Source organism: Trachypithecus francoisi, unplaced genomic scaffold (genome assembly GCF_009764315.1).
Source record: "Trachypithecus francoisi isolate TF-2019V2 unplaced genomic scaffold, Tfra_2.0 Lachesis_group2, whole genome shotgun sequence".
Lineage (NCBI taxonomy): Eukaryota > Metazoa > Chordata > Mammalia > Primates > Cercopithecidae > Trachypithecus > Trachypithecus francoisi.
This window is the reverse complement of record NW_022681465.1, coordinates 133943463-133969870: the sequence shown is the minus strand read 5'-3', so window position 1 is coordinate 133969870 and position 26408 is coordinate 133943463. Positions and strand designations below refer to the sequence as shown.

At 43.5% G+C, this 26408-nt stretch overlaps 1 protein-coding gene across 8 annotated transcripts in view; it reads left to right on the top strand.

Annotated features, from left to right (window-relative positions):
* LSM11 (LSM11, U7 small nuclear RNA associated) overlaps nucleotides 1–21632 on the top strand; it is a 31732-nt gene extending 10100 nt beyond the window's left edge. For 2 of the 8 annotated variants that reach the window (XM_033180459.1, XM_033180456.1), the window contains exons 3-6: nucleotides 743–826; nucleotides 1791–2129; nucleotides 7463–7541; nucleotides 7838–8153. In XM_033180459.1, the coding sequence (XP_033036350.1) occupies nucleotides 743–826; nucleotides 1791–2129; nucleotides 7463–7541; nucleotides 7838–7929 (594 nt within the window). In that variant the 3' untranslated portion in view covers nucleotides 7930–8153. Of the gene's footprint in view, nucleotides 1–742; nucleotides 827–1790; nucleotides 4102–7462; nucleotides 7693–7837; nucleotides 8154–21356 lie in introns of those variants that run through there. The other 6 variants (XR_004429966.1, XM_033180461.1, XM_033180457.1 and 3 more) reach the window with 6 other exon arrangements.
* Nucleotides 21633–26408: the final 4776 nt, after the last annotated feature.

Here is a 26408-nt window from a genome sequence, read left to right as displayed (position 1 = left end):
CTGAGCCTCAGTTTTCTCATTTCCAAAATGTAGGGAAAAATGTTTTATTATGATAATTTTACCTTTGAAGGAAATAATTGAAGAGAATGTATTAGGCGATAGTGGTGATTATAACAGTACTGTCAACTTGTATTTGTAGGGTGATTTACACTTTTCAAAGGAATTAGTCTTAGACATCTCATTTGGTCCTAACAGCTGTCCTGTGAGGTTGCTCTCGGTGATGAGAACTCACCAGCAAGTCTGTGCGTAACCCTAGTTAATTTCTGTTAATTGCTTTCATAAGACGTAGAAACTGAAGAGGGTAAAGAAGCAGTAGTGTTCCTCAAAGTGGGGTCTAAAGCCATCCTGCATCAGAATCACCTGGGGTTCTGGCTGAAACAAAAGGTTCCTGGGCTTCATCCCAGACCTACCAAAACAGAATCTCCAGCAGAATAGCTTTGGGTTCATATTTTAATAAACCTCCTAGATATTCTTGCACACTGAAATTTAAGACCTTCTACCATGCAATCATAAAGACCCTTACCATCTGTAGGTGAAATCCATCTTACATGGTGATAGCAGCTTAAAAATACTACACAGAAGGTACCAGGTGTCACCATTTTCTTCTGCCTAGGAGCTGAGTCACCTGTTAAGTGTAGTTCTGCTCTGAATAGATGTTATTCTGCCTTTTTTTCCCTGAAAAAGCTATACAAAAAAAATTTTAATTCTGTCTAATGTTTTTCCTTTTGGGCTGTTCTTTTAGGCACTTACTGATGTGGACGAGACCTACCGAAAACCTGTCCTAGGCAAAGCATATGAACGGGATTCTTCACTGACTCTCACTAGGGTAGGCAGTTTCCCCCTCACCTCCTGAGGAGCCATCATGCTTTCCAGCTTAGGAATTAAGATCCCTGAGCCCAGTGACTAGGATTTCCTAGAGAGAAATCTCTGTTGCTATAAACCAGTTGTGCCTGTACCAAGGTCTTCCTTAGTTTGTCTTTTCATGCTTCCAGTGAACCTCAAGTGAGTCTGTGCTTGTAACCTGCATATTATTTGAGGAGCAAGTTGTCTCTTACAACACTTGAAAGTCTTTGAGCTTTATACCACAGAAATAAGCCTTTTCTCTTGACATATGTATTATCTGCACTATAGTTAGAAATAGGAAGTTTATGGCCAGGCGTGGTGGCTCATACCTGTAATCCCAGCACTTTGGGAGGCTGAGGCGGGTGAATCATGAGGTCAGGAGATCGAGACCATCCTGGCTAACACGAGACATCCTGGCTAGACGGGGTGTCTCTACTAAAAATACAAAAATTAGTCGGGCAGGGTGACAGGCGCCCGTAATCCCAGCTACTTGGGAGGCTGAGGCAGGAGAATCGCTTGAACCTGGGAGGCGGAGGTTGCACTGACCTGAGATCATGCCACTGCACTCCAGCCTGGGTGACAGAGTGAGACTCTGTCTCCAAAAAAAAGAAAGGAGATTTATTACTAACTTTTATTTATTTTATTTTTTATTTTTTATTTTTTTTGAGACGGAGTCTCGCTCTGTCGCCCAGGCTGGAGTGCAGTGGCCGGATCTCAGCTCACTGCAAGCTCCACCTCCCGGTTCACGCCATTCTCCTGCCTCAGCCTCCCGAGTAGCTGGGACTACAGGCGCCCGCCACCTTGCCCGGCTATTATTACTAACTTTTAAAAACTTGCAAAGCAAGGAGTCCACAGAACATAATTAAAGAATTTGGTCTTTTTCTGTATGTTGAAAGGGTGATGAAGGCTAAAGAGAAGGCTGATATTTATCATTGTTTTCTTTATAGCTATTTGATCGACTGAAACTTCAAGATTCCTCCAAGAAGGAAGCAGATTCTAAGTCTGCAGTTGAAGATTCCACTCTGTCTAGATACTCACAGACATCCACTTGGAAGTTGGCTTCAGTGTGGGGAAGAGGAGACACTGACCGGGGCTCACACAAGCGTTCCCGCTCTGTCCCTTCTTCCCTGCAGGCCTCTGCAAGGGAGGAGTCCAGGTCAGAGCTGTCAGGGAGGACTACACGGACAGAAGGCTCCAGTGTGGGAGGTACCGTTTCCAGGGCTACCACCCTTTCCAGAGGCCAGTCCCGTAAGAAAAAGCGAAAGCCCAAAGTGGATTACCAGCAGGTATTCACTCGACACATAAATCAGATTTTCATTCGAGGCGAGAATGTCCTGCTGGTTCATCTTGCACAGTGACCAGCTCAGCCTGGGCTTTGGTTTTTAGAAATAAAATGCATGAATTGCTGCTATGCTGTATCCTAGTATCCCAGTGAAACTCTGAGTTGGAATGATTCCCTCTGGTCCTGCATAAGCAGAGGACAGAGCAGGCTCAGCCCCCTGGAAGATGAGCTCAAGGGCAGGACAGGCCTTGGGAGGGCGGGCATTTGCATTAATATCAAGGCAAAAAGCATACATAGATACATGCATCTGATTTGGTATCGTGATTTACTTCAGACCCTGAAACCAAATATCTGATCTTCCATTAGACTTCGGGGTCACAATTTGAGTGGAATTTACTTTTTAGAGACTATAAGGGAAAGAAAAGTCTCAAAAAGAAGTATTGCATGTCTAAAATCTAGTGTCCTGAGTACTCATGAATTCGATTCCAAGAGTAGCAGTGTAAATTGCCTTGGAGCCCTGCATTCATATCTTGTAACTAACTTTTGAATTTTGCCTGACATGATTCTCTCTTGATGAAGAAATGAAATGTATTGTCTTTGAATATCTACAAGATCTAGGAAAGTGACCAACTTATATAGGGGTGGAATTTGGATAGGTGGTATGCTCATAGCAGCCAACAATGAGTGTTCTGTTTTGATCCTTCTTCTTCTTATGGAAAGGAATACAGGACCTCTTCAGTCTTCCCCTTACCAGAGGTAGCCTCTGCAAATGGCATACCAGATGGGACTCTTAAGATGTTTGTGTGGTGGCTTCTTGTCCTTCTCTTTGACTTCTGTGGCATGGTGCTAGTGCATGTACCCTGTGGTATTGCCCCTCTGTCCGTAGTGTGAACTGTCCTGTGAACTTTATGTCAGGAGACTGTGACCTTCATGTCCAGCTTCAAAGAGTTCTTCATGAACTCAGTAATACACATCACATGGCTGAGAGTCCGCTTTCCAGGCAGGGCCAGCATGTGTAGAATATCTTTCAGAATGTTCACCATGAAACAGAGGTGGTAGATGTATTCCCTTGTGTCAGGCCAAAGAAGTTCTTACAAAGTACAGTGGGTGGTGTCTAAAGGGACACTTTACTCACAGCCTGGCTTGAGTAACAGGAACACCATAGCACCCGCAAATACTTCTACTTGAATCATATTCTGTGCTTTTTCAATCACTAGTGCAGAATAGGCTGCATCTTGACACAGACTGTTAGGCAATATTGATTTTTTTGTTTTGTTTTTATTTGGTTTTATCTGAGACAACTCATGTTCAAGGTGGGAATAAGAGCCAACTAGTTAAAATGTATGAAAAGAAAACTTTCCCCTGCTGTATTTGTTGTGTAACATAAATAAGCCTTCTGAGAAGCAGGGTGAATAAAGTTTAGGGAGCTGGGACACCTGGTCCTTCTGCTAGCTGGACCACTGGCTCATCACGCAATGAAAGGTGAGCAGGTTTAACCCCTCTGTGCCTCAGCTTTTTCCCCACAGACACCTACCTCACAGGGGCATTGAGACAAAAAATAAAGAAAGGCATTTTACAGTCTCTAAACATGTTTAAGTGCCATGAGTAATTTTTCCTGACTCTGTTTCATAGCTTTGTAAGAATTCTGTGTCTTATAAGCAAGGCAGGTGCTACATAAAAAAGTAATCTTAGCTGGGCGCAGTGGCTCACACCTGTAATCCCAGCACTGTGGGAGGCCGAGACGGGCGGGTCACGAGGTCAGGAATTCGAGGGCATCCTGGCTAACATGGTGAAACCCCGTCTCTACTAAAAATACAAAAATTAGCTGGGCGTGGTGGCGGGCGCCTGTAGTCCCAGCTACTCAGGAGGCTGAGGCAGGAGAATGGCGTGAACCCGGGAGGCGGAGGTTGCAGTGAGCCGAGATGGCGCCACTGCACTCCAGCCTGGGCGACAGAGCCAGACTCCGTCTCAAAAAACAAAATAATCTTAGGGGTCATAGTTATGATCCTGTTGTAACTATCTTCAGAAGGCAACGATATCTTCTGGAACTGTTCCATATTCTGTTCCTTCCACCTAAGGGACAGTGGAAGTTCTCAGAAGAGAATCTTCAGGAAGAGGAGAGTAACTTTTTTTTGCTGCTCCGGCTGTATCCCAGACCTCACCCTTTTCTGATCGTTATCAGAAAGAATCCCCTACACTTTTCAAGGGGTTTATATGTAGCACCAAATGGAGAATGAGCGTCTAAAAATGACACATCCCAAAAGGGCAATCTGTGGAAGTTTGTTGTTTGTTTACTTGTTTTTATTTTTAAATGCATTGTAAAGTATACTCTAGAGCCAGATCAGATGCACTAAAGTTTATGGAGGTTCCAGGTTACAAACTCAAGTGAACAGTAATCTTTGGAAGCTGCCAGTCTAAATTCTAAATAGTGTATCTGAAATCTCAGTTCCCAAAATAGTTGTCTTGTTTAATCATCAGGCAACACTACATATACCTGTGTGGCTATCCTCATCTGCCTGCCGTCTCCCTCAGCTAGAATGATGTACTCTACTTTCCCAATAAGGTAGAAATTTGGACTCAAAAGGAATATAATCAGTTTTCATTCATTCCACTGCCTAGTTAAATCTAACCTGATTTAAACATATGCCGTTTTTATGTTTACATATAATTTTCATATAGCCATATAAGTGTTGATTTACCATTTTTTGCCCAACATGACAATTATGGCTATGAAAATTATGTTTGAACTGTGTATGATCTATTTTATGTGCTATATGTTCCCATTTGTTTGTTTGGTCTGGATAGTGGTTCTGGAATGAATTCTATCTAGTAAATGTGCTGTTTTATATAAAGCATGATAATTACTTTTTAACAAAAGTTCACTTTCACAGATTACTGCCTTTTCTTTCTCTCTTTCTCTCTTTCTTTCTTTCTCCTTCTCTCTTTCTCTCTTTCTTTCTTTCCTTTTTTTTTTTTTTTTTTTTTTTGGTGACAGAGTTTCGCTCTTGTTGCCCAGGCTGAAGTGCAGTGGCACGATCTCGGCTCACTGCAACCTCTGCCTCCCAGGTTCAAGCGATTCTCCTGCCTCAGCCTCCTGAGTAACTGGGTCAGCCACCATGGCTGACTAATTTTTTGTATTTTTAGTAGAGAAGCGGTTTCACCATGTTAGCCAGGCTGGTCTCGAACTCCTGATATCAGGTGATCCACCCACCTCGGCCTCCCAAAGTGCTGGGATTACAGGCGTGAGCTACCCCGCCCAGCCCCCTTTTATTATTGAAGATATTGTTTAAAAGAAAGAAAAAATAGGTCCCAATAGTATATGTGCTACTCAAAAAATGTGATCATTTAGGACATTATCACAAGTTGCTATGGAAATAACTGAAGGCTTCCTCAGGAGAAGGAAAGAAAATGAGGAAAGTAATGGTGGAGTCTGCGAACTCCCACCAGCTCACCTGAGGGGGCTCAATGCAGCCGAAATACTGAATACTGAAATACTGGAAACCAACAAAACTGGTTTCTCGTATTCTCCAGGGATTTGGGCTTGGGAAACTTGGTAAGAATAGTATTTATTTTTGAACATTCAACTTTGGCTCTTCAAAGTAATCTTTAAACATGGGAATATGTTTTCAAGACAATTCACAAGGCATACTTATGTAGTTGGTGAGGTCTTCTCAAAAGTATCTACCTTTGTTAGATAATAACAAGTGATTAAGAAAGGGGAGATATGGTTTTATGCTCATAACAATTTCATTTGCCATTCTTTGTATACAGAGGTGAGTCTTTTACTCTCCCATTAGTAGAACTTGTACTTTGGGCTGTCTGCTCTAGTATTTGGAAAGTGTTTATGCTTCCTTCCAGGGACCATCTTATGATCAGAGGCAGGATGTCTGTGAGATGATTAGCCAGAGTTAGCAGTGTCCGGGGAAGAGTGGCTTTAGACCAGTCAGTACCTTGCTGTTTGTGCGTTGTGCATGGGGCATGTCAAGTCAGGAAGCCAAGAAACCGTTGGCGTTAAAATCTAGATGCGTAGAGATCCTTGCTATGAGTTGTGGATAGGAGTGGCTCCGTCTATCTTCGTGGTGAAAAAGTCCACGAGCTCCTTTAGAGATTGTCAAGTCATGAGCGATGAGCTGTCCTTAATCTTCAGAAGCCTTACAAAAATTGAGATGTACCACTTCTACCCTTTGAGAAAAAAGAAATAGAAACTTACTTGCTGCAGAATGGCTATTTATATTTCTGCTTGCACCATTTCCATAGCAGCTGACAAAGGCAAAATCATGAAATAGAATCAGTTCTATAAATTGGTTCTTTAAATTTTCTCTAAATTTTGCCTCTAGGAAAAAATTAAAACTATTCAATGACAGCTAGCTGTCACTGGTGCTACCCCAAAGCTTTCCAATCTTTTATGTATTTTTTATGAATGAAACTTGCTGTAGGGAAGTCAAGGTTCATGTAAGAGTATCATGGTGTAAATATAATGGTTTCACAGCTGTTTGAATTTTTTTCTTTTCCTGTGCCAGATATAGAATGTAGTCAACCCTTTTTCAGTAACTTATGTTCACCAGTCTGTGCTTTTCTTCTCCCAGAAGGCTTTTCTTAGTGGTTGTAAATGCAGGAATCCTGGGCCTGTGTTGCAAAGGTGGGTGGTCTGTCAGTACTTTCTGGCAAATTGAGTTGATGGATTTAAGATAAGCCTTTGGGGTTCCTGTCGGTTTTCTGGGCTCTGAGGAAGGGTTGGGCCTCCTTCACTCTCAGTATTTTGAGTATTTTTCAAATGTTTGTACGTTATCTTGCACTGCTCTAATAAAAATGAAAGCTCTCTGTCAATAAATGGTTTTGGATGGTTCGAAGATCTGGGGGAAGAAAAATAAGTACACCTGAGACCTTCAGTTAGTCTTTTATTTATTTAGAATAAAAAATAGTTTGATAACCTACCAGAGTTAGTGCTTCTTTAAAAACACTCCCGGGAAAGATGGGGACTGTCCCTTAGGAAAGCCATAAAAGTGATTCCCAATACTTTGCAATTGCTTTTGATTTTTAGTCCTTTGGAACAAATGTATGATGTTATATCTGATGTTGTGTTTTTAGAGCTGTGAAAAGTCTGAGAAATTTCAAGGGGTATTATTTAAATGATGATTATCTGGCTGAATTATGTGTGAGCTAGAATCTAGGGTAGCTGTCCACTTCTTTTTCTGTTGTCCTGACAGTAAAGCAAATAGTAAGCCATGTCTTGAAAGTGATTTGCTTGTTTCATACTGACATCTAAAGACATCAGCCTTCTCTTTGGCAACCCTGGGGATACTCCTCTGCACCATAACTTATTAATGTTTTTTTTAGACAAGGCTAAACCTGAATGACTCTACCTATCTATACTTTCACTGCTCATATACCAGCTGCTACAAGAAAAACGTGATTTGTAAGTTTGTCTTTACTCCTAATTGCTAAATTAACTGAAACCCTTCCTGTCTAGGGAGAATTGCTGCTAGTAACGTCAGTTTGCAATGTTCAGCTTTAGATATGTGTCGTATGGGAGTCTGAAAACCGTAATAAACTGTATTCATATCCTGGCTGCTTTGTCCGCTGATTTTGGGGGGTGGCAGAGAGGAGGCAGGGGAGTCTGTTACCAAGTGAAGACACCTATCTAGAAAGTTAAAACATCTCAAGCCTTCTGCATTTGCATTATCGTAACCTTGTACCTTTTCTTTACCAAAGCCCACACATCTAAATCACCACTCTTGCCGGGCACGGTGGATCACGCCTATAGTCCCAGCACTTTGGGAGGCCGAGGCAGGTGGATCACCTGAGGTTGGGAGTTCGAGAACAGCCTTGCCAACATGGTGAAACCCTGTCTCTACTAAAAATACAAAAAGTAACCAAGTGTGGTGGCGAAGTAATCCTGGCTGCTCAGAAGGCCGAAGCAGGAGAATCGCCTGAACCCGGGAGGTGGAAGTTGCAGTGAGCTGACATCACGCCACTGCACCCCAGGTTGGGCCACAGAGCAACACTCTGTTGAAAAGAAAAGAAAAGAAAGAAACAAAAACAAAATTAGCCAGGCGTGGTGGTGCGTACCTGTAGTCCCAGCTTCTCAGGAGGCTGAGGCAGGAGAATCACTTGAACCCGGAAGGCAAAGGTTGCAGTGAGCTGAGATCGCACCACTGCACTCGGGCTCCATCTCAAAAAATAAAAATAAATAAAATAAAAATAAATAACCACTCTTGAGGTAGCTTTTTTCTTTGAAGTACCTGAAGTTCATGCTTAGGATAGGAACTTGGCCCACATTCTGAATTATCTCTTCTAAACTGCAAGCAGTGGTCATTGCCCTGTGAATTTATTCTACCTAATAGCTCACTGGCACTGGTTCATTCTGTTGGTGATCTGCGGAAATCACCATTCACCCTGCTCCCCTCTGGGTGTTTTACCACATTTGGCAAATCGATCTTCACATTCTTCCAGAAATATTTGAATTTGCCACCAGCTTTCCACTGTGCTTGTACAGGAAGGTGTGCTGTCCCAGATTTGCCGCACTGATTACTTGATCTCTTCTGTGTGCTTCCAGAACTGAATCGCCTGGTAAGGAAGACAATAAAAGTCACACTTACTCTTAGAGGGTGAAACCTCAAGTTAACTGTCAAGACCCAGCTTCTCACTTTAAAGGATCCAGTAACTTGAGCCCAGCTGACACACATGAAATTTCTAACCGCTGCAGTGGAGAGGGAGGCAGGACCCGTGTGCTCTGTGTCTGGTCCTTGCTTGTTTGTTTTGAATCTCAGATACTTCTGATTAAATGAGAATGTCCTCATTAATCAAAATAATGACAGAAGAGTCAGCTAGCTTGACATTGTAAATGTACAGTGACAGTTAAATGTTGGCAGAGACGGAGGCCAGTGGAAAGAGACACATCGATCACTCTCCCTGTGCTTCCAAGATAGGAGTGGCAAGCAGAAAAAAAAAGCCAACCGTTCTTAGTTATAGACGAAGAGTTTTCAGTCTGCTCAGTTACCACTAGGTGGCAGTGGGTTAAAGAAAACTGCTTACCTAGAGGTCCCAGAAGGACCTAAGTCTCTAGGTCTCCAGTCACTGCTACAATTTATCCTTAAATGTTCACCAGTCAGGACTGAGTTAATTAAGGAAAAACAAGCTATAATCAACCCAAGTGGCAATATAAACGTTTCTTTTCAATATTGAATTTACCTAATTCGAAGCTCGGGAAGCCTGCCTGATGGCGTTCAGGTAGTTACATGTGCTTGGGGAAGAGTGGCAAAGAGGGATTTCTTAGTGTCTGCTGTTTTAAGGGGTCTCTCACTACTCTTCCGTCCTGAGACTCCTCATCTCAGAAACTGTCAACTCCATCCAGCCTCTTCCCACCTGCTGGTAAGGGATTGCCCTGGGAAGCCTCTCTTAAAACCCTTGTTTCTTAGCAACTGTCTCACTTTGAAACAATTCAGTTCTACCCAGTGTTGCCTGAAAGCCCATTTGTGAGAAAGGTTGCAGCTCCCTTACGATTCTATGGCCAGAATTGAGCCTCCACTCCAAGATCGTAAGCAAATATGCTCTTGAGCCAGAGGGAATTTTATAATAAACAGAGGAAAACCTGTTTTAGGTTGAGATACTGGGGGGCAGAAGTGGGGGGTGGGCAGTGCTAGTCAGACTTCCGGCACATCACACCAAGACCCTCAAAAAGGCTTTCCCTCCCTACCTCAGGCATAATTTATCAGCAGCCTATTCCTGTGGTATATAGGAATACAGTATGTGAGATAATAAATAGATACTGGTCTTCAAATGTTTAACTAAAAATAAGGTTATAATAAAGAGCCACTTTGATCCTTGGCAACTTGCACCACATTTCACTTAGTCATGCTGTGTGAAGGGGCAGAAAACAGATCATGCAATAAGAGATACCATCCGTTTATAACATTTCAGCCCTGCATTAAGCATATTACATGCATTAGCTTGTTGAGATACCACCATGAGAGGAAGACTATCCCCTTGATATATGTGAGGAAACCAAAGCTCAGAGAGGTTATGTAACTTGCTAAAATCTCTCTGCTAATAAATAGTGAATTCAGCAGTCTATCTAGGTCTCACTGACTCTTAAGTTTATTGCCAGCCAATTGCACATTTAAAATATTAGATTTCTCAGACATTAGCCAGAAAATTTTGAGAGTAAGCTGAGCCATCTCCCTAAACTAATCAGAAAGCTGAATTAAAATGCAGCGTGGCTGGGCACAGTGGCTCATGCCTGTAATCCCAGCGCTTTGAGAGGCCAAGGCGAGCAGACCACAAAGTCAAGAGTTCAAGACCAGCCTGGCCAACATGGTGAAACCCCGTCTCTACTAAAAAATACCCCTCCCCCCCCCCAAAAAAAGTAGCCTGGCGTGGTGATGCATGCCTGTAATCCCAGCTACTCGGGAGGCTGAGGCAGGAGAGTTGCTTGAATGTGGGAGGCGGAGGTTGCAGTGAGCCGAGATCGTCCCACTGCACTCCAGCCTGGGCGACAGAGCAAGACTGTCTCGGAAAATAAAATGCAGTGTGGTGGTTTACTACTAGTCCCTTCTAATTCACGCTGCTCTTTGGCTGGGAGTGGGCACATGCACCCAGGGCTTCCTGGCTTCTTGATAGAACCAGGGAGGTGAGCACCCCCAGGGGCAGCAGGCCAGCTGTGGCTCTCAGAAGACTGGCTGCCAAGTGAGTGCTAGGAGGCCTTTGCACACTTGTTAGTTTGGTCCTGGAAGGGGTATTGATCCCATAGTCTTGTTGAAAAGAAGATGAAGTGACTGGTGGTCTCCCCAGCTCTTCAGTATGCATTGAGAAATGCACTCACCATCCCTTTCCAATCTTCCCCAACACTTGGGAAGGATGCTTTGTCCCAGCCTTGACTACAAAATAGTCTAATTAAAGAAACTCTTCTCAAGGCTAAACTATGGAAGTGCCTAAAGCTACAGAAAAAAAAAAAAAAAATTATTACCTGAACGACTGTATCTTTCTCCTAAGAGCTAAAGGAGGCATTTGGCAAGCTGTCTGTCCAGCTTGTAAAATTGCCCTTCAACTTGTATTTATTTCCAAAGGATGGGAATCCTGGGAGGATCCCGAGCTCTTTCACCTACTACCTCAGGAAACTCCTGATCCCTAATATAGGGATAGTACCACCTTCTTCATAGATTTGTTAGTATAAAGTACTCAGCCCATACAGCAATCACCTAATATCATTTATGCTTGATGAACACGCTGTGCCATGCTCACGGCTTTCTTAACTTCCCTGTGCTTCCATTCTGCGTCCTGAGACCAGACCTGGCAAACAGATGGACAGAGCTGGATGTTTTCCTCCCTTTTTCCCAGCAGGCAGGTGTTTGAAAGATTGTTTCTAGGCTTCCTGAGTTCTCCATGTTTCCTCAATTGGCTCTCCCTGGGTTAAAACTTCAGAATGTTACCAACTTCTCCACTGCTGGGAGAGCTGAGTGTTTCTCTCAGGAACGACGTTAGGCTCCACAGGACATTCATTAGTTGGGGTTATGAGGGGGTCACAGGGCACTGGAATGGCAATTTCCTACATGGGACCCCAGTGACCCAGAGTGAGCTAGCTCAGCTGGTCTGAGCATGTGGCTAATGAGGACAAGGTCATGGTTTCTCTCCTGTGTGGGCCAATTAGTGTCACGTGGAAGGCACACTCCCGGGGCATCAGGCAGCAGCCTTACACATGTGGCAGTGGTCACTAGGATGGCTTAGTGTAGCTATCACTATCACAAACCTAACACAAAGCCTATATCTTCTTATTACATAGCCCATTGTTCCAAAACTTGGTTCATTGACAGAGCACCTTCATGATTTTTGCCTTATCCTAAGCAGACCAGTGCATTTTTATATATTCAAGATTGTTCAATAAATTCTATAAATTGACTCACTCTTAAAAAGTTACCAATTTTAAAAGTGACTCACTTTTCAAAGTAACCAGTGCCACACGTGTAAGGCTGCTGCCTCACTTACAGGGAAGCTGTACATCACTACCGCCAATGGAAAATTGGGAAACTTCCCCTAAATGAAAGTCCACGTTAAAATAAATATATAACTATTGAAATTAAAATGTCTTTGTGCCATCTGCAAACAGTTTCTGGGCCACTGTGATCAATGCAGTGCATGTTAATAAATGTTGCATGTATATAATCTGCATATGTTACATACTATTCACACTGGCAATAAAATGGTACCATCCACAAAAACAATATTATAAAACACTTGCTTTAGTGGGAAGACCTGGGATCAGTGACTGGGGAGTTTCACACTTGAAGCGATGAAATTATTATTCTTAAAGCAATTTCAATACCAAGAACCTTTCTACTAGCCATAAATGTGTAGCTATAAAAACTAAACTCTGAACAAAATCCAGGGTTTAATTTATCTCTCGCTTTTGCTCAACATCCATGGCTTTTGTTCACACCCTCCACTGGCACTCATTAACACGGTGCTTCTTACACATCCTATCATTATCATATGTTTTATGATAAAGCACAAACATGCAAAGCAGATGTTGACTGCACAACATCTTTGTTCTCCTTCAGTCATAAGCCAGTTGACGCTCATCTCCCCTGGTCGGCCAGTTCCTTATGGAGATCAAGATATAACCAAGAGTGGTGTTGGTAATAAAAATGTATTCCCTAATTAACTGGGCATGTTACATCCAATCCCATTATGAAAATGTGCCCTGGAAGATGAATAAACGTGAAAACACAGACACGAGCTTGAGAGACAGCCTAGCCACTTCCATTATTTCAGATTTCCAATACATTAAAAAATGAAGACACGTCAAAGCAGAGTTGTAAAAGTTCTGGTGTATTTTTAAAATCCAGCTGGAACAATGGACAGCGTTCAGTCCTCTCTGCGTGTGTGTGACTGGTGTGCAGCCTCATTTGGAGCTGAGCCACAGTCTGCATGTGAGGTCCCAAGGGTCCTCCCCTCCCTACCCCAGGCCCAGAGACGAACCCTGCCAGGAGGTTTGCCTCCCATAAAGATCTGGGCTCGAATATTCCATAAGACAGAACATTTGGCAAAAAACACAAAGTGGTCTGGGAAGTAGAAAGGCCAGAAGGTGAATAGCTCCACTTTCCTTCTTGTGTCTCCCCTATCTTATGATTCCCACTGCAGCCACTCCTCTTATTATCCCACTTTTATAGCTTTCTCATCATCCTTGAAAAGCCACTAATTGGTAGCAAGAGGGCCAGGCTATTTTATAAGTGCCAGAAGGACTTACATAGACTAGAAAATCAGAATGTTAAGAGGTGGGAAAGTAGTCATAGCTTTTCTTCCTTTGCTCATGAACCCGATGAGTAACCGCAAGAGCTTCCGTAAAGGATTGCATGCATGAATGCACATGTGCACACATATATACGCATGCACACACACACGCACATACACACAAGCACACACGCAATGCATATGCACACATACATATGCACAAGCACATACATACGCACACTCACACATACACATGCCCACACACATAAGCACACATACACACACAGGCACACACAGTGAAGACCAGGCAAAGGACTCCATGATGTTAACATCTACAAAGTTCTCTTGCACCATACTTGCTGGAACAGTAAGATTGTGTAATCAGGGAGCGTTGTGTATGAATGTATGTAAAATAGTAGAAAAATAGTGTTGATTGAAAAATAATCTATGAGGGTTCTCTTGGTATGGCTTTGTGCTAAGACTGATGCATACTTCTGATCTTTGCCTCTGAAGGCAGAAAGTGATGAGCTAATTGGGTATTCCGGGGGGAAGAATCTGGGGTCCAGTGCTACAGCCTCTTATCTACTGTTGTCAGGTCCAATTATGCCTCAGCCAAGTCCTCTTGCCCCCATCTCCTCGCCTGTCCCCAGAGCCAATCTGAGCACATCTGTTGCTCCATGCAAAGTATTTTGGCAGAAGCTGCCCTCCCCTATGCTGGGAGTCATTTGTCTTCACTGGCTTGGAACTGTTTTTGCTTGTATTTAAATAATGTAGGTTGAAAATATACATATATATATGTCTGTGTATAATAGAGACCAAAGTGAAGTTATGACACCAAACTACGAATAATATAAGAGATTCCAACTCAAACAAATATTTAAAAGAAACTGTTTTAACCCCCTACATGCCAGATGAAGAACCCAGAAGGATTCTAAACATTTCCTTCCAGCATTACCTTTCATTTCAGTCCTCAGCTAGAACCCTCAGGGATCATGTCTCATATCCAGCCTCTCTTGGGTGGAGTAGGTATTCAAAATCCAATACTTAAGTCTTCATTTTGAAACACACTGTAGCAAGGACTCAGTAGACCTATCTCAGGTCACAGAGATCTTAAGAAACATGCCTGGGGATGCATCCTACACGGGATGGTCCAAATGGCAAGTCGGTGCACCGTGGGGTATGATATTGATGTCTCGCCTCTTGGGGTAGCTGGAACCTCTGGGTCAGTTATTTCTAGCCACAAGAATCAACAGCTACATCAGGGTCCCTTGAAGGTGGCCAAATGGAGGAAGGTACAAAGGTGTGGCCCACGGTCCTGTGAACATGGAACCTGCAGAGCCTGATGACATCCACATTGTTATGCTCCATGTCAATGAGTTGAATGAGTTGAATGCAGCGGCTAAGAAGTTGCTTCACTTGTGGTAGCACATGCCACTGCCCATCATGAGCAAGGGCGCAGGGTAGCTGCTGAAGGAGTTCGTATTCCAGTTGCCCAAGATGCCGGGCATCAGCTACATAAACTACAGAGCCCAGTGAAAAAGGAAAATGCAGGGCCTCTTGTTCAAAAATTATTAAGAATTTCAAGATGGCGGCATCAGAACATTAAACTAAGCATAGGGTCTTTCCAAGCACAGGGTCCTGTGCAACTGTCTAGGTTGCAAGTCAGTGAAGCTGGCCCTACAAGAAGCACAGCATTAGGCCAACGTGGAACCAGTTGGAAGTTCAACAGTGCCAGGGATGGGGACACTTCTTGGCAGGCACAGCATTGAACCTGTCACCACATATATCAGAGTCTTTCAGCTGTTTGTGACTGGCGTGCCCTTTCTGTGGTATCCAAACTGGCTATGCTTAGTAACTATGTGTGAGTGGTCTACACATTAAAGCATTGTCATGATTTTGAAATGCTTTCAGAAAGTTCCATTCGACTTGAAAGTCATTCACATGATTGCAGGAATTTCAACACTGCAGTTGTCAATGAAAGAAAAGAAAACTATTTGTTTCTTAAAATATGACTCAGATGTTGTAAAATTTGGGATGATTTCAAAAAATGTTTTACTTTTTTTACATGACTTACATGTATGAACAAAGTTTATCTTAGTGGTGACTACCAAGAGCTTGAAGAGACCATTGTTAAAAAGTCTTGATGGGATTAAAAGAAGTCTGATTAGGAATTGCTGTTTTAAACATAAAATCAGATATTAAAAAGCTATGTGCTGGCGCGGTGGCTCACGCCTGTAATCCCAGCACTTTGGGAGGCCGAGGCAGGTGGATCACTTGAGGTCAAGAGTTCGAGACCAGCCTGGCCAACATGGTGAAACCCTGTCTCTACTAAAAACACAAAAATTAGCCAGCCATGGTGGTGCGCGTGCCCATAGTTCCAGCTACTCTGGAGGCTGAGGCAGGAGAATCACTTGAACCTGGGAGGCGGAGGTTGCAGTGAGTTGAGATCATGCCACTCACTCCAGCCTTGGTGACAGAGCAAGACTCCGTCTTAAAAAGAAAAAAAAAAAAAAAGCTATGTTCATAAAAGCAAATGCAAGCCGGGTGTGGTAGCTCACGCCTGTAATCCCAAAACTTTGGGAGGCCGAGGTGGGCGGATTCCAAGGTCAGGAGATTGAGCCTATCCTGGCTAACACGGTAAAACCCCGTCTCCACTAAAAATACAAAAACTTAGCTGAGCATGGTAGCGCGTGCCTATATTCCCAGCTACTCGGGAGGCTGAGGCAGGAGAATCGCTTGAACCCGGGAGGCGGAGGTTGCAATGAGCCGAGATCACACCACTGCACTCCATCCTGACAACAGAGCAAGACTCTGTCTCAAAAATAATAATAATAAATTAAATAAAAGTAAATGCAAATTTCTTATTAAAAATTGAAGAGGTTATTTTGGGGGGATTTTGTAAAACTTTAGTCTTTACATTTTGAGCTTTATTTTCTTATATAGTGAAGGCTTTTGCCAAGTCCCATATAGATACCCCAAGTCCTCTTCAATTTATTCCAGTGAGTGACTTAAAATGTTATTATTTTCCATGTGAAGCAAAAAATGTTGACAGCAGTACTATAGCCAGCAGCTGTCTCAGGAAGTCTGAAGACTGTGGAGAAACTCGTCTGCTTGTGCCCACTGCTGGTAGGAGAGGCTACTGGAGTTTGATGTGGGAAATCAAGCCATGACAAAAACAGAATTCAATCATGGTGACAATGAGTAATACTTTATAGAGCTGTTGAAATGATTCCATGAGACACTGAATTGGAAAGCACTCAGAATGATGCTTGGCATGTAGGAAATACTCAGTGAATGAGAGTTGCTATTGCCTGGTACCCTGATAGCTAAAGCGGCAAATTCTGTTGATTCTGTGTCCACGATGCCTTAGCTCTGCTCTTGACTTGACTTTCCATTCCTCCTGTCCCACCCCACCATAATTTATTATTTTACTACTGCTCACCTGGACAATTATATGAGCCTCTTAATTTGTCTTTTAGCTTCTAGAGTCTTTTTTTTAAAAGTGACTTGAAGAAGAAGTTAGAGTCTTCATTTTTGACCTCTCTGGTTCAGTTGAGATGCTTTAGGCTTTAAGAAACAGAGTACCCAACTAAAACTTACTATTTCATACATTAAGACATCCAAAGTTGTCATAGTTGGTTCAGCAACCAAACAATATCAAGGCTCAGGTTTAAGGAATGTGTGTGTGTGGCGGGGGGGGAGGAGGGTGGGGGTTGTTTTCTTGTTCTTTTTTTAGACAGAGTCTTGCTCTGTCACCCAGGCTGGAGTGCAGTGGTGCAATCACGGCTCACTGCAGCCTCTGCCTCTCAGGCACCAGTGATCCTCCTGCCTCAGCCTCCCAAGTAGCTGCTACTATAAGCATACACCACCATGCCTGGCTAATTTTTGTATTTTTTTGTAGAGTCAGGGGTCTTGCCATGTTACCAGGCTGGCCTTGAAGTCCTGGACTCAAGCAATCTGCCTGCTTCGGCCTCACAAAGTGCTGGGATTACAGGTGTGAGCCACCGCACCCAGCTGTGTGTGGCATTTTGTTTGTTTTGTCTTCCCCTTCATGGTCTCAATATGGCTGCCATAGCTCCAGTCATCACCTTCACTCATGATAACATCCAAAAGTATGGAAGAAAGGAGTGTCCTCCCTGTGTATCTCTTTTTTACCAGGAAGGGAAATTATTCCACAAAGCCTCTTAGATTTCCCAGAATACATCCACCTTAAAGCAGCCGCAGGCAAAGAGGAATGGGATTAAAATAACTGGTTAGAGCATTCGTCATTCATCCCTGGGCCTCAGCCTACATTCCCTAGGCATAGCCCTGCCCTAGCCATGCCCTATACCCAAACAAAATTGGGAATCCCATAGGCGGGAAGGCATGATGGCTGTTGGTAAGAAACTACTCCAGCCAGTCCTTCCTACACCTTCTTGACAGATTCATCAAGCATTTCCTGCTTGAACAAGAGTCCTCTACTGTGTAAAGTCCCAGTCCCCTCGACTGAAATTAAGTGTTCGGTTCCTAATCTATCAGACAAGGTCATATTTTCCCAGAAAAATCCTCTTGAAGAATCTGACACTTTTTTTCACAACCCCTCATCACCTTTTTTGTAATTATGCATGAATTTGGGGACTACACGACTAGTGTCTCTGCCCAACCAGTTCCAAAATGCAACCTCCACAAGGATTGTGTCTTTCTCACTGTTCTACCCGATACCTAGCACAGTCACTTGAGCACGAAAGGTTTTCACAGATATTTGTTGTTGGATGAATGAATGTACATACCTGTCGAAGGGAGCAAGAAGCAATTTCAACAGTTAGATATGTAATTTGGCAAAAGCAGATTTCTATTTAGCTATCAAAAGAGGTTGAAAGAATTTGGTACCTCGACATCACCAACATTTTGTTAAAGGACTAATTGCCAAGCCCCGGGTACACGTGGGGCCATTAGTGATTCTGTAGCTATGCAAATTAAAACAGTGATGTATGATTTATAGCTTTAATAACATTCTGAAGGCTCTTAAATTTTAATCACTTGCAACATCCTTTTTAATATTCAATTACTTTATTAACTAATTAGGTCACTTGCTGAAAAAGCACATAAGGCTGGTGCTATTTTAATATCAGCTGAGCCTCACAAAATACCTTTGAAATGGTGCAAATGGTTTATTTATTTTAAACAGATCATTAAGATGCTATAATTAATAAACCAATTACCAAAAAAAAAAAAGGCCCAGTAGTGATAGATGCACAAATACAATAGCAACATCCAATGGATTAGTCATTTTTATATACAAACATCAAGGGGCAAAAATTAAATGAAAATCTCCTGTAAAAAGTGCTTTCCTAAATAATAATTTTGCAATGACTGATAACCCTATCACAGCAAAGCTAACTTAAGGCTCGTTCATTACCCAAACCTGTAATGTGTACTTTCGTTTTACCTAATGACACTCTGGATGGAAAATCCACAGCAAGCAAAACTTGGTCTTCCTTGATTACTTACAAGAGCCCTAATTTGCAGACAGAGTTGGGCACTTCACTACTTATCAGTGTGTTGGAGTAAGGTGAGCCTCCCACAGGAGACTCAGAAGGAGACACATAATGGGGCAGCAGCATCCCTGCTTATTGATTTCTCAGCACCAAGTTAAGGTCTTCAAAGCAAACAGTGCGAACAAAGACAGCCAGGGCCAACACTGCAGGGATTTTCCACCCAATATTCTCAAAGAAGACTGTGAATCGCAGCACTAGCCCTGTATTGCTAATGCACAGAGCTGCTGGGACTATTGCTGGGGGTGGGACTGGGGCGGCTTTCAGGCCCAGAGTAGAATTTTATTACTGGGATCAGGGTTAAGTAAGACGAACCAAATCCTTGAGTTGAGTTGGGAAAGAACACTGTCAAATTCTGAGGCCAGGTCATTTTTCTGGCTCAGAATAATAATTTCTTTTTCTTTTTTTTAGACAGAATCTCACTCGTCGCTCAGGCTGGAGTGCACTGGCACAATCTCCAACCTCTGCCTTGCGGGTTCAAGCAATTCTCCTGCCTCAGCCTCCTGAGTAGCTGGGATTACAGGCATGTGCCACCACACCTGGCTAATTTTTGTGTTTTTAATAGAGACGGGGTTTCACCATGTTGGCCAGGCTGGTCTTGAACCCCTGACCTCAGGTGATCTGCCTGCCTTGGCCTCCCAAAGTGCTGGAAATATGGGCATGAGCCACCGCATGTGGCCACATAATAAGTTTTTTGAAACATAATAACCAGCTGGGTGTAGAGGTTCATGCCCATAATTCCAGTGCTTTGGGAGGTTGAGGTGGGAGGATCACTTGAGGCCAGGAGTTCAAGACTAACCTGGACAACATAGTGAGATCCCCATCTCTACAAAAAGTTAAAAAAAAAAATCATCTGAACACTGTGATGCGCACCTGCAGTCTCAGCTATTTGGGAGGCTGAGGTGTGAGGATTGCTTGAGCCCAGGAGTTCAAGGCTGCAGTGAGCTGTCAGCACACCAGTGCACTCCAGCCTGGGTGACACAGCAAGATTCCTAACTCAAAAAATAAAATAAAATACTAGCCACCATTTATTGGGTGTTTATTATCTACTTACTAGACACTGTTGTGGATTGCCTGTAGTGTCTCCTTGAATATCCTTGCAAACATCAGAATCTACCAAACAGCTCTTCTTGGGTTCCTTCCAATTCTAAATGTTGTAATTGTTTTCTGCTCTTATTTTCCCTATGTTTTGCATATTCCACGGTATTTATCCCATCAACATTGATTTGCTAAGCTCCTTCTAGGACCAGGCAGTGTTCTAACCTGGACAAACTGGGTGAACGGGACAGACAAGTTCCCGCTCTCATGGCATTTACATTCTACTGGGGGAGACGGACCATCCACTTAGAAAATATAAATAAGAACTTTAGATGATGCAAAGCGCCATGAAAAAAAAAAAAAAGAAAAAAAAGAGGAGGCCAGGTGCAGTGGCTCACGCCTGTAATCCCAGCACTTTGGGAGACAGAGGTGGGCGGATCACGAGGTCAGTTCAAGATCAGCCTGGCCAACATGGTGAAACCCGTCTCTACTAAAAACACAAAAATTCGCTGGGTGTGGTGGTGGGCGCCTGTAGTCCCAGCTGCTTGGGGGGCTGAGGCAGGAGAATCGCTTGAACCCAGGAGACGGAGGTTGCAGGGAGCCAAGAGCTCACCATTGCACTCCAGCGTGGGCAACAAGAGTGAAACTCCATCTCAAAAAGAAAGAAAGAAAGAAAACAACAACAACAACAAAAAAACAGGAGAATGTGATAGAGAGTGTCTGGGGTAGCTCTTTGTAAGTCATCAGGGAAGGTCTCTCCAAGGAAAGTGACTTTTGCAGATGAACAGCAGGGTCTCGAACGACCGAAAGCTCTTCTTTCCAGTTTTACCGGTTGTTTTCCGCCTTGTGTCCTTTTCGAGTAGGTGGACGCAGAAGGCAGTGAGGGGATGCCGGGTATGGTGAGAGTGGCAGGGAAGAGAGAGACTGAAGGGAAATGGTTGATAGCATTATGATGTCACCGTTGTTTTCATTATTATTAGTTGCTTACAGTCTGCCTATAAAACGAATGTGTGTGCGTTTTGCTGTTAGTGTGTGTTCAGGTAGGTGCAAAACTGCAGAGAGCTATTTCTCATTCTGTTACTTCTTTCCCATTACTGTCATGCTCCGCAAGTGGTAACAGCTATGTTTTATGTATTCCCAATCTGTTTCAGCACCTTTGTGATGTGTTGATGGAACTTAAAATATTCATAAATTTCTACATTGCCCCATGGATGCTAAGTTCTTTGGTAGAGCAGCCTAGCCTAGGCGATAAATCTGACCCGTGGGTGCTGCTCGAATGTGTAGGAAAATATCGTTTCTCCTGGATCTCAAAGGGAAACATCAGAAAAGACTCCCTTCATCTCTTCATTGGGAACTAAACAGCGTTCCAGCAACGTATGAATGGGTCCCTTATCTGGTGGGCTTATTGGCACTTTTTTCTTTTTTACCCTTAGGAACCGATATTTGTATGCAATTCTGAGCACAAGCTGAATTATGTCTCAGAGGTGGATTAAGAACATTCTTTTCAAATGAGACAAGAAAAGATTAAATATAAGCAGATCCCTATATGAATAAATGAACTACTTTGGTGAATAAAGTTACTGTCACATTCAAATAAATACACTCAGCCCTCTGTATCTGTGGGTTCCGTAACCTCAGATTTAACCAAAAGCTGATGGAAAATATTCAGAAAAAAAATTGCAACAACAAAAATGATATAAATAAAAATACGGTACAACTATTTACATAGCATTTGCATTATATTAGATATTATAAATAATCTAGAGATGACGTAAAGTATATGGGAGTTTCAGAACAGGAATCTCTGAGGAAAATACATAAATAAAAAATAAATAACAGGCCGGATGTGGTAGCTCATACCTGTAATCCCAGCACTTTAGCAGGCCGAGGGGGGCGGATCGCTTGAGGTCAGGAGTTCGAGACCAGCCTGGCCAACATGGTGAAACCCCGTCTCTACTAAAAGTGCAAAAATTAGCTGGACATGGTGGTGCGTGCCTGTAATCTCAGCTACTCAGGAGGCGGAGGCAGGAGAATCACTTGAACCTGGGAGGTGGAGGTTGCAGTGAGCCTGAGATCGCACCACTGCACTCCAGCCTCGGTGACAAAGCAAGACTCCATCTGAAAAACAAATAAATAAATAATAGAGTGTATGGGAGGAGACACACAGGTTATGTGCAGATCCTGCACCATTTTATATCCGGGCCTTGGGCATCTGTGGATTGTGGTATCTACTGGGGACCTGGAACCAATCCCCAACAGATACCGAGGACGACTGTAGTTGTTCTTTCCTTGTTCACCAACCCAAAATGGATGCTAATCAAGGATCTAAGTCAAAGGAGTGTACTAGTGATTCTCTAGCATTAGGACGAGAAGAGCTGTGAGTTTTGCAGTGAACTTGGACAAGAAAAAGCTAGTTCTGTACATCTTTCATGTCCTCAAAAGAGACGAGAAGCCCCTTTCAAAGTCTTCACAAAAGCTTCTATTTCTCATTGTCATAGTTTTCTCTAAGTACCACAAGGTTTAAAATAAACCTTTTTTTTTTTTGAGACAGAGTTTCATTCTGTTGCCCAGGCTGGAGTGCAGTGGTGCGATCTCCACTCACTGCAAGCTCCGCCTCCTGGGTTGAAGCAATTCTCCTGCCTCAGCCTCCTGAGTAGCTAGGACTACAGGCGTGCACCACCACACCTGGCTAATTTTTGTATTTTTGGTAGAGACGGGGTTTCACCATGTTGGCCAGGCTGGTTTCGAACTCCAGAACTCGTGATCCACCCACCTCAGCCTCCCAAAGTGCTGGGATTACAGGTGTGAGCCACCGCACCTGGCCCAAAATAAACTATTCTCATTCTACTTTTGTTTCATTTGATCACTGGGTCACTGGTATTGTAACAGCATTATAATCTACAAATTGTCATTGCAAATCTCTGTGTCTGCCACTTTGAATATTATTAAGTAGGTCTTGTCTAAGAAAAATGAACTACTGTAAACTTTTTTTTTTTTTTTGAGACAGGGTCTTGCTCTGTTGCCCAGGCTGGAGTGCAGTGCCACCAACATGGCTCACTGCAGCCTCGACCTTCCAGGGCTCAAGTGATCCTCCCAGCTCAGCCTCCCGAGTAGTCGGTACTGCAGACCTACGCCACCACACCTGGCTAATTTTTTTTTGTATTTTTTTATAGACATGGAGTCTCACTTTGTTGCCCAGGCTGGTCTTGACCTTCTGGGCTTGAGCAATCCTCCTGCTTCCATCCTCTTCACTTCCGATCCTCTCATTTCAGCCTTCCAAAATGCTGGGATTATAATAGGCGTGAGCCATAGTGCCTGGCCTTGTAAACCATTTTATTAGAAAAACAAATTCTGGGCCGGGCGCGGTGGCTCAAGCCTGTAATCCCAGCACTTTGGGAGGCTGAGACGGGCGGATCACAAGGTCAAGAGATCGAGACCATCCTGGCTAACACGGTGAAACCCCGTCTCTACTAAAAAATACAAAAAACTAGCCGGGCGGGGTGGCGGACGCCTGTAGTCCCAGCTACTCCGGAGGCTGAGGCAGGAGAATGGCGCAAACCTGGGAGAGGGAGCTTGCAGCGAGCTGAGATCCGGCCACTGCGCTCCAGCCTTGGCGGCAGAGGGAGACTCTGTCTCAAAAAAAAAAGAAAAACAAATTCTGAATTATCAATAACTACTAAGAAAAATTGGAGATCACACTCCATCCATGATCTTTCCTTTTTAAAATTTAGAACTGGATCAAGATGGTTGGGTCTTGAGGATCTCCAAAGGACTGTAATAAAACAGCCTTCGAGCCCTCAGATGAGAGGGTGACCCCCTGGACACACATCTTCTATGCAAGAGTGGATTTGTCAGGGTCCTGTGCTTTCTCTCACTTTGCCCTCCTTCTGGTGCAGCTAGGGTGCAAGAAAGCAAGTGCATGGAGAGGAAAGAGCCGCAAACAGCAGTGCACGTGCTGGGGCTCAGCAACTCATTTCTCACATCTGGTAGTGACCAGACCTTTTTGATTGAACATCCTATCAGTAAAATAGTTTCTAGTGTAGCACCTCCGGGTATAAAATAGATACCTCGGCTGGGCGCGGTGGCTGATGCCTGTAATCCCAGCACGTTGGGAAGCCAAGGTGGGCAGATCACTTGAGGTCCGGAGTTCGAAACCAGCCTGGTCAACATGCTGAAACCCCATCTCTACAAAAAATACAAAAATTAGCCAGGTATGGAGGCGCATGCCTATAATCCCAGCTACTTGGGAGGCTGAGGCAGGAGAATCACTTGAATTCGGGAGGTGGAGGTTGAAGTGAGCTGAGATTGTGCCACTGCACTCCAGCCTGGGCTACAGAGTGACACTTTGTCTCAAAAAACAAATAAATACAAAATAAAATAGATACCTCCAGGCATAAAATAGATACCTGTACCATTGTCAGGCTGTATATTAATCATGAGTCGTATGTATGTTCCCATATTTCAGATAAAATAGGTGCAAATAAATATTCAATTCTCGTTGTTTCCCAGTGGGTCATCTGGTCATTCATCAAGGGTTCGTGTGAAGATCACTGCTCTGAACCACTGAGGCAACTGGACATAAACGTGGGCTCTTGCAGAAGATGTGCCCCACATTGATGGGGAGCAGACCTACTGCCAGGAGCACCATCAGAGCATTTAAGGCATTTCTTGCATAAGAAGCTGGATAGAAAATGCATTAAACAAAAAAGCCTGGCCTCTGACCGTCCCTGGAGCTTCCCTTGGGAGTACTGGTCAGCGGTCTCTAGGAGACGAGCAGTCACTTCACGGGCCAATGTTTCCCACAGTTCTGCCTTTCTCATATTCCCAGCACAGTTTTTGCCGTGTCAGAGTTCCGCAATATTGTTATTTTTGAAATAATTTTATTTAAATTTTTCATGGTTACTTAGATGGATATATTTCAAAAGGATCCTTTCTATTGCTACCATAAATCAAATGCCAGCCTCACTTGCTGAGAACAAAAAGTACTCAAAGGGCCGGGGACGCAGTGGCTCACACCTGTAATTCCAGCACTTTGGGAGGCCAAGGCAGGCAGAGCACCCGAGGTCAGGAGTTCGAGACCAGCCTGACCAATATGGCAAAACCCTGTCTTCACTAAAAATACAAAAAAAAAAAAAAAATAGCCAGGTGTGGTGGCTCATGCCTGTAATCCCAGCTACTCGGGAGGCTGAGGCAGGAGAATCACTTGAACCTGGGAGGTGGAGGTTGTAGTGAGCCGAGATCTCACCACTGCACTCCAGCCTGGGTGGTAGAGTGAGACTCCACCTCGAAAAAGAAAAAAGTAATCAAAAAGTTAGGTGTGGGGCCAGGTGTGGTGGCTCATGCCTGTAATCCCAGCTACTCAGGAGGCCAAGGAAGGAAGATTGCTTGAGCCCAGGAGGTTGAGACCAGGCTGGGCAACATAGTGGGACCCAGTCTCTACAAAAAATAAAAAAGAAATTAGCCAGGTATGGTGGCACATGCTGTGGTACCAGCTACTTGGGAGGCTGGGGCAGGAGGATCACTTGAACCCAGCAGGTTGAGGCTAGAGGGAGCATTATATAATGATACCACTGCACTCCAGCCTGGGTGACAGAGCAAGACTCTGTCTCAAAAAAAAAAAAAAAGAAAGAAAAGAAAGAAAAAAAAAGAAAGTTCAGTGTGTAATTATTAAATTTAAGAATACTCATCTACCCAAAATCACCAAACAAACAAAAACCAACCAAAAAAAACCCAAAGTGCCAGTCATTGGGGGAACATTGCCTTCAGCTACTGAAAACCCAGCACTGTACCTACCCGGTCCTCCTGTAGTGGGTTTGTGCAGGCTGTCCTGATGACACCTGTAATCAAGCCACAGACCGTATCCTCAGCTCCATGCTGTGCTTTCCTTTTCCATTTGGAGGCGGTAAGATTGACAGGGCTGGGCACTCTGCCTGGGTTCCTGGGCTCTGATGTGGTGTATGGGGCCAGGCCTCGCTTCCTCCACTCATCCACTGATCTAAATCAGTGAGATGTAGGCCAGGACCCTCTTCCCGTATCACAGATCTCTGTTTTGTGTTAAAAAAGATGATCTCATCTGGTGTTAGTGGTGCTAAATATTTGAAAATTTACTTTCATATTCTCTGGAAATAGCCCATGCTTTTCTCCTCAGTCTATCAACCAGGTTATAAACCTCACTTTCTTCTTCTGGTAAATGAGGACTAACACACTTACTACTCAGCCTAGTGCAACTGAAACATGGTGAGAAGAGAGCCCATTCTTTTTATTTTATTTTTTAAAAATTTTTTTGAGAAGGATAAATGTATGCTGTATGGCACGGTGGCTCACGCCTGTAAAGCCAGCACTTTGGAAGGCCAAAGCAGGCAGATCACTTGAGCCCAGAAGTTCAAGACCACCCTGGGCAATATGGTGAGACTCCGTCTCTACCAAACAAAATATATATATATATATTTATATATACTTATATGTACATATAAAAAACAAAAATT